This window comes from Lactuca serriola, chromosome 6 (genome assembly GCF_051521515.1).
Source record: "Lactuca serriola cultivar US96UC23 chromosome 6, Lser_US96UC23_V15, whole genome shotgun sequence".
Lineage (NCBI taxonomy): Eukaryota > Viridiplantae > Streptophyta > Magnoliopsida > Asterales > Asteraceae > Lactuca > Lactuca serriola.
In genome coordinates, this window is record NC_136413.1 from 191,421,127 (window position 1) to 191,436,041 (window position 14,915).

Genomic DNA, 14,915 nt, shown 5'->3' on the forward strand with positions numbered 1-14,915 from the left:
ATATATATATATAAGTAGCAATAATTATGATAATGATAATGTCCCCATCCCCCCCTACCGCGCGCGCGTAAAACATTTGAAAAACGTAAGAGTGGGCCACAAACTCACTCTCGTAGCGTGCTTTAATCGATATTTTGTCGAAAGTAGCGAGGGGCTCGGGACTGCTCGAATTCGAGGGAGAATATTAAGCTAAATAATAATTTTAAAGAAGATAATTTTTTTTCTTAAGAAATAAGAAGGAAGGAAGGATCACAAAAGTGTTGGTCTTGTTGTGGAAATCAAATGAGACATGATGTGGCATTTATAGTCGAAATTTATAAGGGTACACTGTGCTTTTATGGAGCGTGTCGTGCTCTGTCGTCGTGGCCCATTCTCATGCTGACACATGTCTGTTCTCCCTGGTCTATAATGCCCATTCTATAAGTTTGTGTGATGTTGATTTTTGTAAATTGTGTAACTTCTTCATACGAGCTCCGTTTTCGACGTTCCTTATATCCATGTGTAGCTATCGACAAGTACTACAACTTTCCTTTATGTTGAATTGGCTAATTTTGACTTTATTTTATCCCTTATTTTTATACGTTTAAATGATTTTGCGAAAATTATATCTCTCTCGTACGGTGTCCTAATTTTATGCAACTCTACTTCGATTCCGACAATATCCACAACCATCGAGTCCTACTTAGATGTCGGCTACATCCATCGCCGGTAAGTCCTAGGTTTTTTACTTTAGAAAATTGATTTTTGTTGCTTTGATTCTACTATGATTGAATGGTTTTTACCGTGATTTTTATTGATTCCAACTGTAAGCATGTGTACAAATGATTTTGTTGTGAATTATTTCACACTTCCGATTAGAAAACATGAAGACACTCTTTCCAATTACCTGGAGTTCCTCATGAACAAACACTTGGAATTCTTGTAGGTTTTGTATACTATTATTCTTCCTGTGTGATTGAATTTCAATATTATTTGCTTCAACATTTATTTGATTCAATATTATTAGATTTATGTTTTGTTCATTTTTACTAAATGGATGTTGTTACAATGCTTTGTTACTAGGATGGGACAATTTATTGGGTTTTTATTCAAAAATTAGTTTCAAAAACAAGATTTTAGCAACGGAATACTTGGGTATATTTTTTTGAACAATTATAAACTAGTTATAACTAACCATGAATCTTCTTGTAAAGTTTGGAATGAAAACAAACACAAAAGAAGAAGAATTCAACAACCTTTGTAGACTTTGAATCCTCTAAGGGAGGCTTGGAAGTTGATGAAGAATTTAAAACATTTGAGACACCTACATGAAACCAACTTGATGTAAGATGCTAGTATCGTAAAACTCTTAAAAAAACTCATAATATTTAGTTCATATCAAAATATCAAAATATGAACCAAAAAGAGCTAAAGAAATGCAAGTAATCTTCAAAGCATAAACCAAAAATAAAAGAGTCTCAAACTCCTCTATGTTACGTTTTTTGCATGTAAGAATTAACAAGAATGAAAGCCTTTCTCTCATCCTATAAAGCAAAAACAATACTTATGAGTCTTTAACCATTAAGCACCCATGCATCTAGTAGTTAGATTGTTCCCGATTAAACCTGACAATGGAACGAGTTTTGACCTTGATATGTTCCAAACCCATGTAAATTTAATGGGTTTGGATCATATTTTATGATTCGTTTACCCGTTAAAGACCCATACTTGTTAACATTTTTATTAAAAGAGTTGGGTATGGATCACATAATTATTAAAACAATAGTTGAAATTTTTCAGAAAAAATTAAAAAATTTGATAAATATTTTAACTATTATATTCTTTTGATAAATATATTTGAAAGCTTTGATAAATATTTTTTTTCAAACACATCTCTTTGGTAATAAAAAAATATAAAAAACAAAAAAATAAAAGTCACGTTTAAATAGTAAAAATAAAAAGTGATTAGAACCATATGTAATAAAACGTGATGATAATTAATTAAGTTGAAAAACACAAGATCCATGATTCTTTATTATTTACATTGACCAATGATTTAAAGGTACTTAAAGAAACTTGATTGGTTGTCGAAGAACGCAAGAATATTTGACCCTTCTGCCTTTTGCGTTAATGGGATTCTAGAGAGAATTGAAGTTTCCAGTCCAAATTCACGGCGGTATCACCCCCAAATCCGCAGCCGGTAAATTGGGTTTGGTGCATACGCCTTTCAACTGTTCCCGGAAACCAAAGGCCAACATCTGTCCACATCATCCATACAAATACGCAGCCTTGCTCCTCTTTCTCCTCCCACCGGGAAACAACAAATTCATCCAAAAAAAATTCATCGTCGTCTCTTTCTAGCATCAAATCCTTTCATGGATCCATCGTCTTTCGCTTTATCATCAACAATTCGGTTTATTCTTGATTCTCAGTTGCCTTTTTTTGTACGTTTTCTTATTCATCGTCGACCTTGTACGTCCTTCTGACGACTTAAATTAGCTGTTTCCAATGGGTAAACAACGTAAGTAACAATCTTTTATCATTACTCATTCATTTTATAACATTTTGATATAATTATGTCTGTTTAGGTGATTTACCAGGCTCAATTGAATTAGGGTTCTGTTCAATACTATATCTTTTCTGATGTTGTTCATCATAATCTTGGTTCCTTGGTATGAATAATCGGTTTCCAAATAATTAGGGGTATAAACCCAGTTGCGAATTTGTGATTTGTCATCGTTCTCGATCATACAAACTTCTATTTCCCCTAATGGGCTTGAGATAAACTACAACATACTTTATTTTGTTCATCGGCATTTAAAATTGATTAAAATTCAATCGATTTTTACAGGTCGTAATCAGCGTAAGAATGCTGCAATGCTTGATAGTGATGATACGGATAGTGTAAGTTCTTCATCAACTATCCGTTCGGATCAAATGTTGGGAAATGGTGGGGAGGAAGTGCAAATTGATAAAGAAAGTGTGTTAGATCAAAGTTTGGATGCTTTATACGAAAAAAGGTAGTATTTTTTTTCCCTAAAATCTCATTGACTTTATCTATTAAGTCATTTTTTCTTTATTGAGTAAGAAACACCCATATATATATATAGCTTACCAGATTAATTCATTGATTTAAAGGGGATCAACAAGGGAGAATGCTTTGGTGACAATCATAGAGGCTTTCAACAGTAGCTTGCCTCATGAATTTGTCGAAAAGAAGTAAAGAACATTTTTACATTTATGGTTTCTTTTCATTGTTATTTATGACATAATCAACATATTTATTTTTTGCATTTCTTTTAGATTTGCAACAATGCTTCATCAATGTCTGAATTCTGTCAAAAAGGGTTCAGCAAAAGAGGTAGCTTTAGCATCTCATGCCATAGGTATGCTATACACATTTATACTTTTTTTTTAATAACATATTGACTTCACCAGTTTTATAGAAATCTCTACATATTTATACTTTATTTTAATAACAGGATTACTAGCTCTAACTGTTGGCTCTGGTAAAAAAGCACAAGAAATATTAGAAGAAGCAGTTTCTCCAATTTCAGAGGCTCTTAAATCTCGTTCAGAATCATCAAAAATAGCATCGGTAAATATTCATATAATCCCCCACCTTTTTATGGCTCTCTTTTTTTTTTTTTTAAATTTATAAATTTGATTCTTCATTTATCATTTTTTTTTCTTCAAAAACAATTCTAGTTGCTAGATTGCTTGGCTGTGATAACTTTTGTTGGAGGAAATGAACCAGAAGAAACCGATAAATGCATGCAAATAATGTGGCAAGTCGTTCATCCCAAACTTGGTCCAAATGTATGCATCTCTTTTTTTTTTTTTTAAAAAAAAACTTTTTTATATTTATAAATTATTTTATGTTGATATAAATTATTCTATAAGGTTGTTGCCACTAAACCATCACCACCAGTGATTACAGCTATGGTATCCGCCTGGTCATTTCTTCTTACAACAATGGATGGTTGGACACTCGATCCCAAAAGTTGGCAAGGGTAAAACCTCATCTGTCATGTCAAACACAGTACAACCTGTTTTGTTATGTCATGTCAGAGAGAACTAGAACTGTGAACTAACTTTTTATAAAAGTTATGCAGGTCAATTTCTTATTTTTCTACACTTCTAGAAAAGGAGGACAGATCTATACGAATAGCTGCTGGCGAAGCACTGGCATTAATTTTTGAAATTGGAAATTTGGAGAAATTTTCAATTCAAGAGGGGAATAATAAAGATGTTACATATATTCATGGTTTAAGAGCAAAAGTCTTGAATCAAGTTAAGAATCTTTCGGTTGAAGCAGGTGGAAAGGGTTTGACTAAGAAAGATCTTAACAACCAACGCAACACCTTCCGGGACATTCTAGAATTCCTCGAGGTACTTTCTATTTCTATACCACCTTCTAGAAGAATTTAGTCTTGTTAAATGATTTTATTAATGATTTTTTTTGTAAAAAAAAAAATAGGATGGTTATAGTCCCGAAACATCTTTGAAGATTGGTGGAGACTCGCTTACCACCACAACATGGTGCCAATTAATACAGGTATGTATTAATCACATTGTGCGTGATACATATCACGCACAATGTATGCATCAGGCACATCTCACACCCGGTGTGCCTGATGCATACGATTATCAAACACAATGTTCCACACATTGTGTTTGGTACGTACAATATTAAGCGCTAATTTTTTTTTTTGACAGCTGAACTTTTTAAAGCGTTTTCTTCGAGGAGGATTTATTAAACACATGCAGGTTTGATTCGCGTACTTTAAAACCTATAAGTGTATATTATATTATTATGTATATGGTTTTTTTTTTTTTCGTTTTGATATCTTGTTATTGATATTAATGAAGGATTATTTTGTAACCTAAACAGGAAAATGAATTTCTTCATGATGTGTTTGATTTCACACCGAAGAAAAAGCTTATCTCAGGTGTATCTGGAACTGAGAAGGTTCGTTCCTACCATAAATATACTTTTTTTTTTTTTTTTTTTTTGATTTTAAGTTCTTTTTTTTTAATGAAGTTGGTTTTTGCTTATTTAATTTGTTATAAAAGGCTTTATTTATTTATTTATTTATTTTGGTCTTGGAACAGAGGATGTACAAGTCTCCAAATTCAGCCCTCAACAAGGCAAGGACACAGTACCTCAATAAGCAAAGAATGTTATCACAGGTAAGCTTTTTGTTTCTTTTTCAAGGTGAAATGTTTATTTATGCAATAAAGCTTTTTAATTTTTTAATTTTGTTTTTTCATAATTTGAGCAGGATAAGAATGCGGGTCATTATGCTTCGGGGTTTGATGAAGAGTGAAAAACCACAGCATCATTCTGTTACAGATCTGGAACCTTATTATGCAAAAAATAAAAAAAGATTTATATTTTTAGTATATTGCTTAGAAAAAGTTGATGTCTGAGTCACTTTTGCTAAAAAAAGATGAGGGAAACTAGTTGTGTTTATGACACCATTAAGGCATATTATTTATTAATAATAAGCTGGATACCTGAATTCATTTGTATCCTTTTCTTGTAATGAATATTCAAATGGTGATACATCATGTATATGGCTTTGACATTTGTTGTATTTGTGTTATGTGTATTCAACTATATCTAATGTTTATAATGTATTGGAATACAATACTTGTATTCTTTTGTGTGAAAGATAATAGCAAATACTTATAGGGTAAAGATTAGCATATGCATATGATACGTACAATGGGTAACCAACTTATGCCAGGTCGATTGACACATATACAACCCAGGTGGACAGAAAAATGCCAAATCAACACGAATTGGCTACATCAGGTAAAAAAAGGGTAATTTTGACATGTAAATTTATAGTGACCTAAATCCCTAAATAACAATAGTTAGTTACCCAAATTTGACTTTAACCTATGAATAATACCCATAAAACTCAACATGCAATATGAATGATTTTTGTAATTAATCTAAAAGTGATTAAACTAGTGGGAAAAATGTTAAAAAAAAATCATATCTAGTTTACTAACTTTTACAGAAGAAACATATTAGAGATTTTCTACAAAAACAAACAAAAATTGTCTTCCAATTAAAAACTTACTTTTTTTTTTTTGATCTTCAATTAAAAACTTAATAAGCTTTTCTTTACTTTTATATGTATATACATTAATATACGCATTTTTTAAAAAAGTTTTATGCCCTTTTAGTTATGGACTTAAACCGAAATGATCTTCAATTCAGGACTTAATCTGTTTTTCTTTAACTTTATATGTATATACATTTGAATATGACGAAACACTTTCAAGTTCCCATTGCAGTGGACTTTTATATGTATATACATTGGACTAGTACTTGTGCAAAATTTTTTAGTGAACTAATCCCAAGATATTGCTCAAAGATGCTCACTAAACTCCAATGTAATTGATTAAACAACACATTCAACATGTTAGAAGATGCCCACTAAACGTATTTCTTCATTAGACTCGATCCCATCACAAAACCAGTAAACTGCTACCATATATCAAAAAACTACTTCAACTACAAACAACAAAATTGCCATCTCAGAAAAAATAAAAATAAAACGCTAAATCGTCAACAAACCTATTCCCATTGTAACCAGTCACCAATGGTATTTTTTGTATATTGGAAAAGATCATTTGTAAATACATATACAAAAAAAGATTAATGATATTTTTTGTACGTGCATCTAAGATAATTACTGGTGTATCTGACAATAGTAGAAGATTATACTTATATTTGGGAATGAGACTTCAATAAGAAGAGAAGATAGTAGGCACAAAAAGTAGGAGGATATTTTAATTTCTCTAATCAAAAAACAAAAACATAAACATGGATTAATCCCGTATTCTATTTTATAATAATATATGGGTTAACCATTAATAACCCCATTCCACTAATCAATAAACCACATGTGCAAGTATCCATAAAACATCTTTTCAACCAACAAACTCAAAACCCACCAAGCCCAGAAAAATGTTTCTTCATAGCTTGATCTTTCCTGTAATGATTACTCCTCCCCCCTCCACCACCACCACCCCTCCTCCCTCTCCCCCTCCCACCTCTTCCACGTTCACCACCACCCTCATTCCCATCCTCCCCGTCATTCCCCTCCACCACATTTTGCTCCTTTCCAACATTACCCCTACCCCATCCCCTCCCTCGATTCACCCCATCACTCGTTCTCACAGGGGCATTATTGTCTTTTCCCTTGTTACCCCTCCTCACCACCGAATCCCCATTCCCCCGTCCTCCTACCACATCATTCATTTCCACCACCTTTTGTACAGCACCCAATGGTAAATTACCACCCCGCCCAAGCCCATGAATCGTTTCTTTCTGTGCTTGATTTACGATGTTAGCCTCGTTATAATTTGCAGCTGCAACCGAACCCGATACTTTATAACTATAATTCTTCCCATCCTTAACAAAAAACTGAGGTTTTTGTCTCGACCCCCATCTAGAAGCTTCTGAAGCCGAAGTATCATTGGAATTCACTTTCTCACTATAATCATCAAGTCCGGAATCCACAACACTCAATCCAAGATCATCAAAAGAATCATCATACTCATCTTCATACTCAGCAACAGATTGCAGTGCAAAACTCTTGGAAGCTTCATCTTTTGTGTTAAGAATTTCAGAATCCGGTTTGTTTGTATTTGACTTTCTAATGAATCTCCCAATCGAAGAAGATGAAGTTGAAGATGGGCCTGGGCCTGGGCTCTGGCCCATTAATTTTGTGGGTGTTGGCGGTGTAAGTTCGATTAGTTTTCCTTTTCCTTTATCGTTTTGAGGGAGGGGTGGTGGGGTGGGGTGGGGTGGGGGTATAGGTAGGGTGGGGTCGAGTGAAAGTAGGTCGCTATGAAGTGTTCCTTCTAGAATTCTTTGAATGACTTCTTCAGGGTTTTGGTTGTATACTTCGAGACACGCGGAAATGAAGCCTTGGCTATAATCGGGAAAAAGGTCTTTTATTTGACTGATTTTGGATTCGATTATCGCGTTGTCTTCATCCATTTCTATCTTTGTGTTTGTTGTGGAGGGTAATTTTGGTATTTGTATGGTTGTGGGGACCAGTATGATTCCAGAAAGAAACTGGAATTGTTCCTTGTCTAGTGAGATCCAACCTATAAAGAAGAAAGAAATTGTGTTACTGTTTGGTATGATGGAATCAGCACAGGAATGGAATGAAACATTCCATTCCCTCTGATCGAATCAAGTATAAAAGATTCATACCTTCATTCACTAGGAGCTGAAGTCTATCCATCAATTGGTATTTCTTTTCAACACTTTGAAGCAAAGAATTTACACTCCTTTCTTCTTGAACAATTGAACATTCTTCACTAATTTCACGAAATGTCTGAACCAAAATATCTGCCCTGATGACTGGATCTTCCACTTGGGCAGGAAATATCTTTGAGGCAAATGGAAGACGTGCACTTTCTACAAACAATTCTTCATTTAAGTAACACAAATTCACTAACTTCCAACAAAAATCAACAATTCGAGATGATAACATCTTCAAACTAATCACAACTTTCGGTAACATCTCTGAAGAGATGCTTACACTTCCATTTTTCTTTGATGAAAATAGTATTTTAAACCCACGCTGCAGATTTGGCAACAATGAATCATGCAATCTTGCAAGAATTTTAACCAATTCATCGCTTCCGAAACTACAACAAAAAAAACCAATCAACATTTGGTGTCATGAAAAGTCAACAATCATGATTTAGTGTTATAAAATTGGAAGTGAAACTGTACCTTGTTTCAACAGGGCAGGAGAAAAATACAGCAGCATGGTTGTAAGCAGCAACCAAAGCATCCATTGATACAATAGCATCATTTATAAAATCCATTACCTAAAAAGGAAAAGAAAGTATACAGATAAGCATAAAAAGAAGCAATCACTACTTGTTTCAATTAAAGAAAAGCTTCAAGTACCTCAAGATAGTCAGAGTGAAGTTGTGTGAGACCATCATCTTGGGCGTTATGAGAAGACAATAAAACCTACACTTCAACCCAACAGACAAAAATATTCAATATGCAAACATAAAAAATAGTATTAAAAAAAAGCTTAAGGGAAACTACCTCTAAGGATGTGCTACATCGCTCATACATGGTATGAACTATGTTAAGAAAATGAGAAATAACAGCATTGAAGCTATCATGGATCCAAGGCTGGGCCTTTATTGCATTTGTAACCTGAAAAAAATGGTGATTGTGTTGAATGAAGGGTAGTTTTGGTATTTTCACTACTTATTTTGTTGTTTTGTAAGCACTTACAATTAACTTTGTCAAGTCTTCATTCTCATGACCATAAATTGCACAAATATCTAGCAGCTTAGGCAAGTCAAGCAACTTCTTTTCCTGCAAAATGACTACATGTATAACTAGTAAACAAGGATTCCATAAAATGTTAAATGTCAGAGTAAGTTTATAGCTTATATACTAAAATGGGACACACCTGCATGATCTTTTGCACTAAGACTATCAGAAGCCTTGGCACCAGGGTCGCGATTTGAAGATCTTCACAAGGAAAGTTATGCAATCTTGAAGTAAATGATGTGGTCAAAATTGTGGTGAAAATTCAGAAAAGAGTCTTAGACATACATGCGATAGAGAATCATGAATACACGCCTGCTTAGCTCATGCTCGCCAACAATCACCCCTGCAACTATTCCCTTGGCGCCACGATAAGGAAAGTCATACCATCTACTTCTATACTTCAAGAAACTTTCCAGAAAAGCATGAAGAGAAGTATCACTAGCCACTGAGATCAAATGGAAAGAGAAAAACCAACAAACGTGAGGAATTTAACATGATAGACTACACCAATCTGTAAGAACACAAGTAGTACACGAGTAACGAATGATTGATTCACGAAATTTTGTAAGTTTTTTGTGCATCAAAGCAATGGTAAGTAACTTGCGATTGGTTTCCGTTGCGAAAATTTACAGTTACGTCTTGACGCAATTTCTTGCTCATTGATTGACGGAAGCCAATATGCAAGCAACTTAACACTACATCGAAGTGAATTGAAGTGCACGAGTAATCAACGATTGACGTGATTTAAGCAATCTAACGAAATTAAGATTCTGGAAAAACCTTCTCTCCAAAAATCTTTGGGATTTAACTTGAGCAAGATAGAGCACTCTCTATTCAACAAATCAACAACTCCCTGAGATTCCACAGGATCCAGACCCCCTTCCGCAACCCCTAGACCCGCCGCAACCGCCTCGTCCTGCGGCAAGTAACTTATAAAATTGCCAGCTTGAATCCCACGCTGCCCACTGGAACTTTTACTGGTACCGGATGAAGATGATTGCTGCTGCTGTTGCCGAAGAGAATCGGAGAGCGTCGGCTTCGAATTGTGAGTTTGGGACGCTGCCGCTTTAGGTACGAATCTCTGTTGCTGGGTTTTGTTGGGCAAACTCCTGTTATTGAATCGTTGATTGCTCGACATTACAAGAAAAAAGTATGTGTTTGTGTGTGTGATAATGTGTGCTTTGTTAGGGTTTTAGGTGATGGTGATGAGTCTGTGAGAATCGTCGATGTATAAATTTGGCTATTTGGGTTGCAATTTGCAAATCTCGATTTGGAAGGTGTACCGATGAGGAAGCGATGTATATGGAGAGCACGAAACGCCGTCGTGTCGATGCGTGGAAAGCAAACAAGAAACAGCGCCTTGGAGGCGGAACTCCAAACGAAGTCAACTAACTCAACCTGTGCTGTTATTCTTTTCCAATAAGCCCAAAATAGTTTTACTATAATTTCTTGGCTTAATTTCATAAGTTTACTCCATGCATACCTTTACTTAAATGAAATGATAGTGGGTCTCGAGGTGACTAGAGACAATGAACAAATCTAAAGTTGTCATCTTCGATGAACACATTAAAAAGTTCCCACAATGAAAAATTTGTTGTTCCAATTGTGGGTTGTTGTTTGTTGGTCATGTGTTTTATATAAATAACACAATATAACATAATGATCATCTATAATTGAAAGAGGAGGGGTTAGTAGAATCATATCAAGTTTAAGAAGAGTTTCTTATAAATAAACTTAATATACAAAACAACATTTACTTGTCTGGAAATAGATAAATACAATGTATATTTCGGATCATGAATTACAAAGCAAAAATTTACGAGTCAATGCTCATAATTTCAACAATAGCTTCAGACAACAGGACCGGTCTTGGGTAAGGGCAATCTAGGCTACCGTCCCGGGCCTCATAAAATCCTGGGGCCCAACATCAAAACTGTTATAATTAATATATATGGATATAAACAATATATATTCAAAATTCTTATCAATTGAGCACAGGTTAATCTCAACTTAGTTGGTTGAAGAGTTTGTCGTGTGTTTTTGGCATGACAAATCCACCCACGTTCGAATCTTTCTGTTTTTATTTTGCAACTCTCTACAAGAGTATACACATGATACAATCGTAATAATCTTCTATATTCAACACAATAAAGTTTTACAACTCTTTTATAGGCCCATGTTTCATATATACTAGGTATGCGATCCGTGTATTACACGGGTTGATTTAAAAAGATTAAACATTAAAGTGTAAAAAAAAAAAATTTAATCTACAACTTTAAAATAAGAAAACAATAAACATATTTATTGCAATTTAATATTATATATATGATATTTAATACTTTACATATATAAGTATATGACTTTAAATTTAAAAATTGAAACAAACTAAAATTTGACAAGTGGATAACATTTATTTCAAAAATACTACAAAATGACAAGTGTCAAAACTCATGAAAAAATTGACATATGACAAAAAAACCTTCATTTATTAAGGATGATAGATATATATATATATATATATATATATATATATATATATATATATATATATATATATATACATACTAGGCGAATGTCAGCGCGTTGCGCAGAAGCATCTATATAGCTAAAATCTTTACAAATATATATGTTTTTTTTTTAAATATAACAATAATGTTGTTGTTAAATTTGATATAATAATTCGTATACTAATTTTATATAATATATTGCTTATTTTGAATTATATAATAATATATACATCTATTAAAACTGCATAATCTCAATCTTTTGAATGACATCTACCCGCGGGGTACTCATGAATAAAATTAAACATAATATATGATTTAATGTTATTTATAATTGTTGTTATTGTTAATTAACTTTTTAAAATTTATTTGCTTAATGTTTTTATTTCTATCATTGTACTTATTTAAAACATCAAACAATTTTTTTTTATTTCAAAGGTAACAATATAATCATTTATATAAAATTATTTTTAACTATTGTTATTATAAGTTATTTTAAGCTACTTATTTGAAAACTTTTAACGATTATAAAAATATCTTTAGGAAATATTTTAGTTGAATTGATATTATAATTTAGTTTTTGCATTTATCACTACAATTTATAACTTTTAAATATTCACAAAATATTCTTTGAGTTTTTTAAGTAGAATTGAAATTTAAATTGAGGTTGACCTTGTAATGTTATATTTAAATTAACAATTTAAGTATTTTGTCCAAACTGTTCAAAAGTTGTAGCTTTAAACTAATAATGGTTTACATACAACAACATATTAAATCTAATAAATTAAGTATAATATGTTAAAAGTTAAAGACATAACTTTATAAGTAGAAGTAAAAATATTATTTTAATATTGAAATTTTGTTTATTTATGATTACACTTTAGGTTTTATATTTATTTAACCTTATTAACCAACTTATAATCATTATTAGAAAGACACTATAATTTATCACTTTTAACTATTTACAAAATATTCTTTAGGTTGTTTAAGTTGAACTAAAATTTATATTTAAGTTGATCTTGTAAGGTTATATTTAAATTAACAGTTTAAATATTTTATACAAATTATTCAAAAGTTATAGCTTTAAAATGATAATGGTTTACATACAACAACATATTAGACCTAATAAATTAAGTATAATATGTTAAAAGTTAAAAACATAACTTTATAAGTAGAAAAAATATATTCTTTCAATATTGAAATTTAGTTTACATATGATTTCACTTTATGTTTTATATTTATTTAACCTTATTAACCAACTTATAATCATTATTAGAATGAAATTGAAAAGTCATGGGAGTTTCAAATGGATGTGGTGAAAGGAAAAATGTTTCCCTTATAATATATATATATATATATATATATATATATATATATATATATATATATATATATATATATATATATATAACCGATAAGAGAAATTTGGTAAGAGAGAAATAAGGCCAAAAGTTAGAGATGATTGGGGGATAGGATAAGTCACGTTTGCTAAATGCAAAAAAAAGGAGGGAATTCTTAATCAATTTATTTTTCATTTATCGCAATCATTCTTTTAACTTCTCTGTCTCTAGATTTTGCTAGTTTTTCATTTCTCATCACATCATCATATGATTGCATTGTCTTGGAAATTGTCTCATCTATGATGCTTAGATATTGTAACATCCCGAAATTCAGGTAAAGCTATTTAACCCTTCTCCTTTCCCAAGTTGTCAATTTAAGTCCCTTAAGTGAAAAGTTAGGCTTGTGAGTACGCTACGCGTACTCGCGCGCTTAATTTTGGACGCGGACTCGCCTGGGTACGTTGGGCGTACCCAGGGTTACGCTGGGCGTAGCGAGCCCATATGAAAACCCTAATTTGAGGCTTGTGCACTATAAAAGGAATGCTATGGCCTTGACCTCAGCTTCCATTCCAGAGAGTGAAACCCTAAAAGAGTGCCCTCCTTCGTTTCTAGCTAGAGTGTTGGTATTCTAAGCTTCTAAGTGTCATTTCAAGGTGGTGGAAGAGAAGAAGATGCTATTTTGGAGGCTAGAAGCTTGTGGGAAAGAATAGATCTGAGCTTTTCAGAGGTTGGAGCTTCTTCCTGAGGTAAAACGCTCAAAGCTTGTCTTGTTATTTGTGTTGTGTGCTTCTTGGACCAATTTCTAGGGTTTTTGGTCCCAAGATGGAGACTTTATGAGCAAATGGTCTCCATTGGCCTAGCTCTATCACATTTCAGGACTATAAGTGTTGTATGTTCATAAAAATGCAATCTTGGACGTAAATATGGAGCCATGCATGAGATCTAGACCTTTGGAGGGAAAAAGGAAAGGTGTTAGAGGGTGTAGGGACCTTTACAGCCATGCCAAGGCTTAAAGGTTCCGACTTTATGGGATAAGAGGATCAAGGAGAGTCAGATCTGGAAGTTGAAGTAGTGTCTTAACTGTTTAAGACCAAAATCCATGAAATGGTTGAAACTGAGACTTACGCTAGGCGTAACTCTCAGTACGCGCAACGTAAGGGGTTGAGACCCCGATTGTGGTTCGTCGGCGTACGCCCCGCGTACAGAGAAGGTACGCGCCGCGTACTGCCTTCTGTTGACTTTCGTTGACTTTTAGGGTTTTGGTCAACCTTTGGACTTTTGGGTCATGGAGGGGTAAAATGGTCTTTTTGTTGGATTAGTGTCTAAGTTCATAACTATTTTGGTATGTACTTGACCCGATAGTGCATGGTCCTTTTGGGTTGCCTTCACCAAAGCAACTTGATAGGATGAATTATGGAGAGAAAGGATTAAATATGATTTATTAATATATTATGAGAATAATATATTAAAGGAGAAATCATATTGTTTAATTAATATTAGTCAAGAATTAATAAGAATTAAGTTTGTGACTAAAAGAGATTTGATTAAACTTAAGGGACTAGAATTGTAATTATAAGATAATTGCAATTGGGCTATGGATTGCCTTATATTATAAGGTTGGACAATTTCTATGGGGAAACCCATTAGAAATCATCCAAGGCCTTTAAGGAAAGGAGTCCATGGGTTGCTTAGGGCTTAAGCATCCAAATTAGGGTTTCCTTGTTAGATAACCCTAATAGCCTCACTATTTAAAGA

At 33.1% G+C, this 14,915-nt stretch overlaps 2 protein-coding genes across 3 annotated transcripts; one reads left to right on the plus strand and one right to left on the minus strand.

Moving 5' to 3' along the window:
- Nucleotides 1-2,055: 2,055 nt before the first annotated feature.
- Nucleotides 2,056-5,579, plus strand: LOC145057652 (uncharacterized). Its single transcript, XM_079005519.1, has 13 exons — nucleotides 2,056-2,500; nucleotides 2,831-2,999; nucleotides 3,118-3,198; nucleotides 3,283-3,365; nucleotides 3,462-3,577; nucleotides 3,688-3,798; nucleotides 3,883-3,992; nucleotides 4,095-4,371; nucleotides 4,460-4,537; nucleotides 4,699-4,749; nucleotides 4,874-4,951; nucleotides 5,095-5,172; nucleotides 5,265-5,579. The coding sequence occupies exons 1-13, from the start codon at nucleotides 2,488-2,490 to the stop codon at nucleotides 5,307-5,309; spliced, it is 1,290 nt and encodes a 429-aa protein (XP_078861645.1). The 5' UTR covers nucleotides 2,056-2,487; the 3' UTR covers nucleotides 5,310-5,579.
- A 1,185-nt stretch (nucleotides 5,580-6,764) lies between these two features.
- On the minus strand, nucleotides 6,765-10,697 carry LOC145057654 (Ubiquitin system component Cue protein). Of its 2 annotated transcripts, XM_079005520.1 has the most exons (9): nucleotides 10,097-10,697; nucleotides 9,602-9,761; nucleotides 9,456-9,517; nucleotides 9,275-9,369; nucleotides 9,080-9,193; nucleotides 8,933-8,998; nucleotides 8,753-8,850; nucleotides 8,225-8,664; nucleotides 6,765-8,115 (listed from the first exon to the last, which is right to left on the minus strand). In XM_079005520.1, exons 1-9 carry the CDS (start codon nucleotides 10,452-10,454, stop codon nucleotides 6,944-6,946), a joined length of 2,565 nt encoding a protein of 854 aa, XP_078861646.1. In that variant the 5' UTR covers nucleotides 10,455-10,697; the 3' UTR covers nucleotides 6,765-6,943. The 2 variants fall into 2 exon arrangements, with proteins under 2 accessions (XP_078861646.1, XP_078861647.1); XM_079005521.1 differs by lacking the exon at nucleotides 10,097-10,697 and having other exon boundaries at nucleotides 9,275-9,358; nucleotides 9,602-9,657.
- Nucleotides 10,698-14,915: the final 4,218 nt, after the last annotated feature.

What these genes read in the sequence shown, in the direction of transcription:
- LOC145057652 (XM_079005519.1), top strand. An exon ending in GATGCTTTATACGAAAAAAG is followed by an intron (nt 3,000 to 3,117) that starts GTAGTATTTTTT and finishes ATTGATTTAAAG; the next exon opens with GGGATCAACAAGGGAGAATG. An exon ending in AGCAAAGAATGTTATCACAG is followed by an intron (nt 5,173 to 5,264) that starts GTAAGCTTTTTG and finishes TAATTTGAGCAG; the next exon opens with GATAAGAATGCGGGTCATTA.
- LOC145057654 (XM_079005520.1), bottom strand. Translation starts at nt 10,454, where the DNA reads ATGTCGAGCAATCAACGATTCAATAACAGGAGTTTGCCCAACAAAACC. An exon ending in CAAAGATTTTTGGAGAGAAG is followed by an intron (nt 9,762 to 10,096) that starts GTTTTTCCAGAA and finishes ATTTGATCTCAG; the next exon opens with TGGCTAGTGATACTTCTCTT. An exon ending in TTCACTCTGACTATCTTGAG is followed by an intron (nt 8,851 to 8,932) that starts GTACTTGAAGCT and finishes TTTCCTTTTTAG; the next exon opens with GTAATGGATTTTATAAATGA.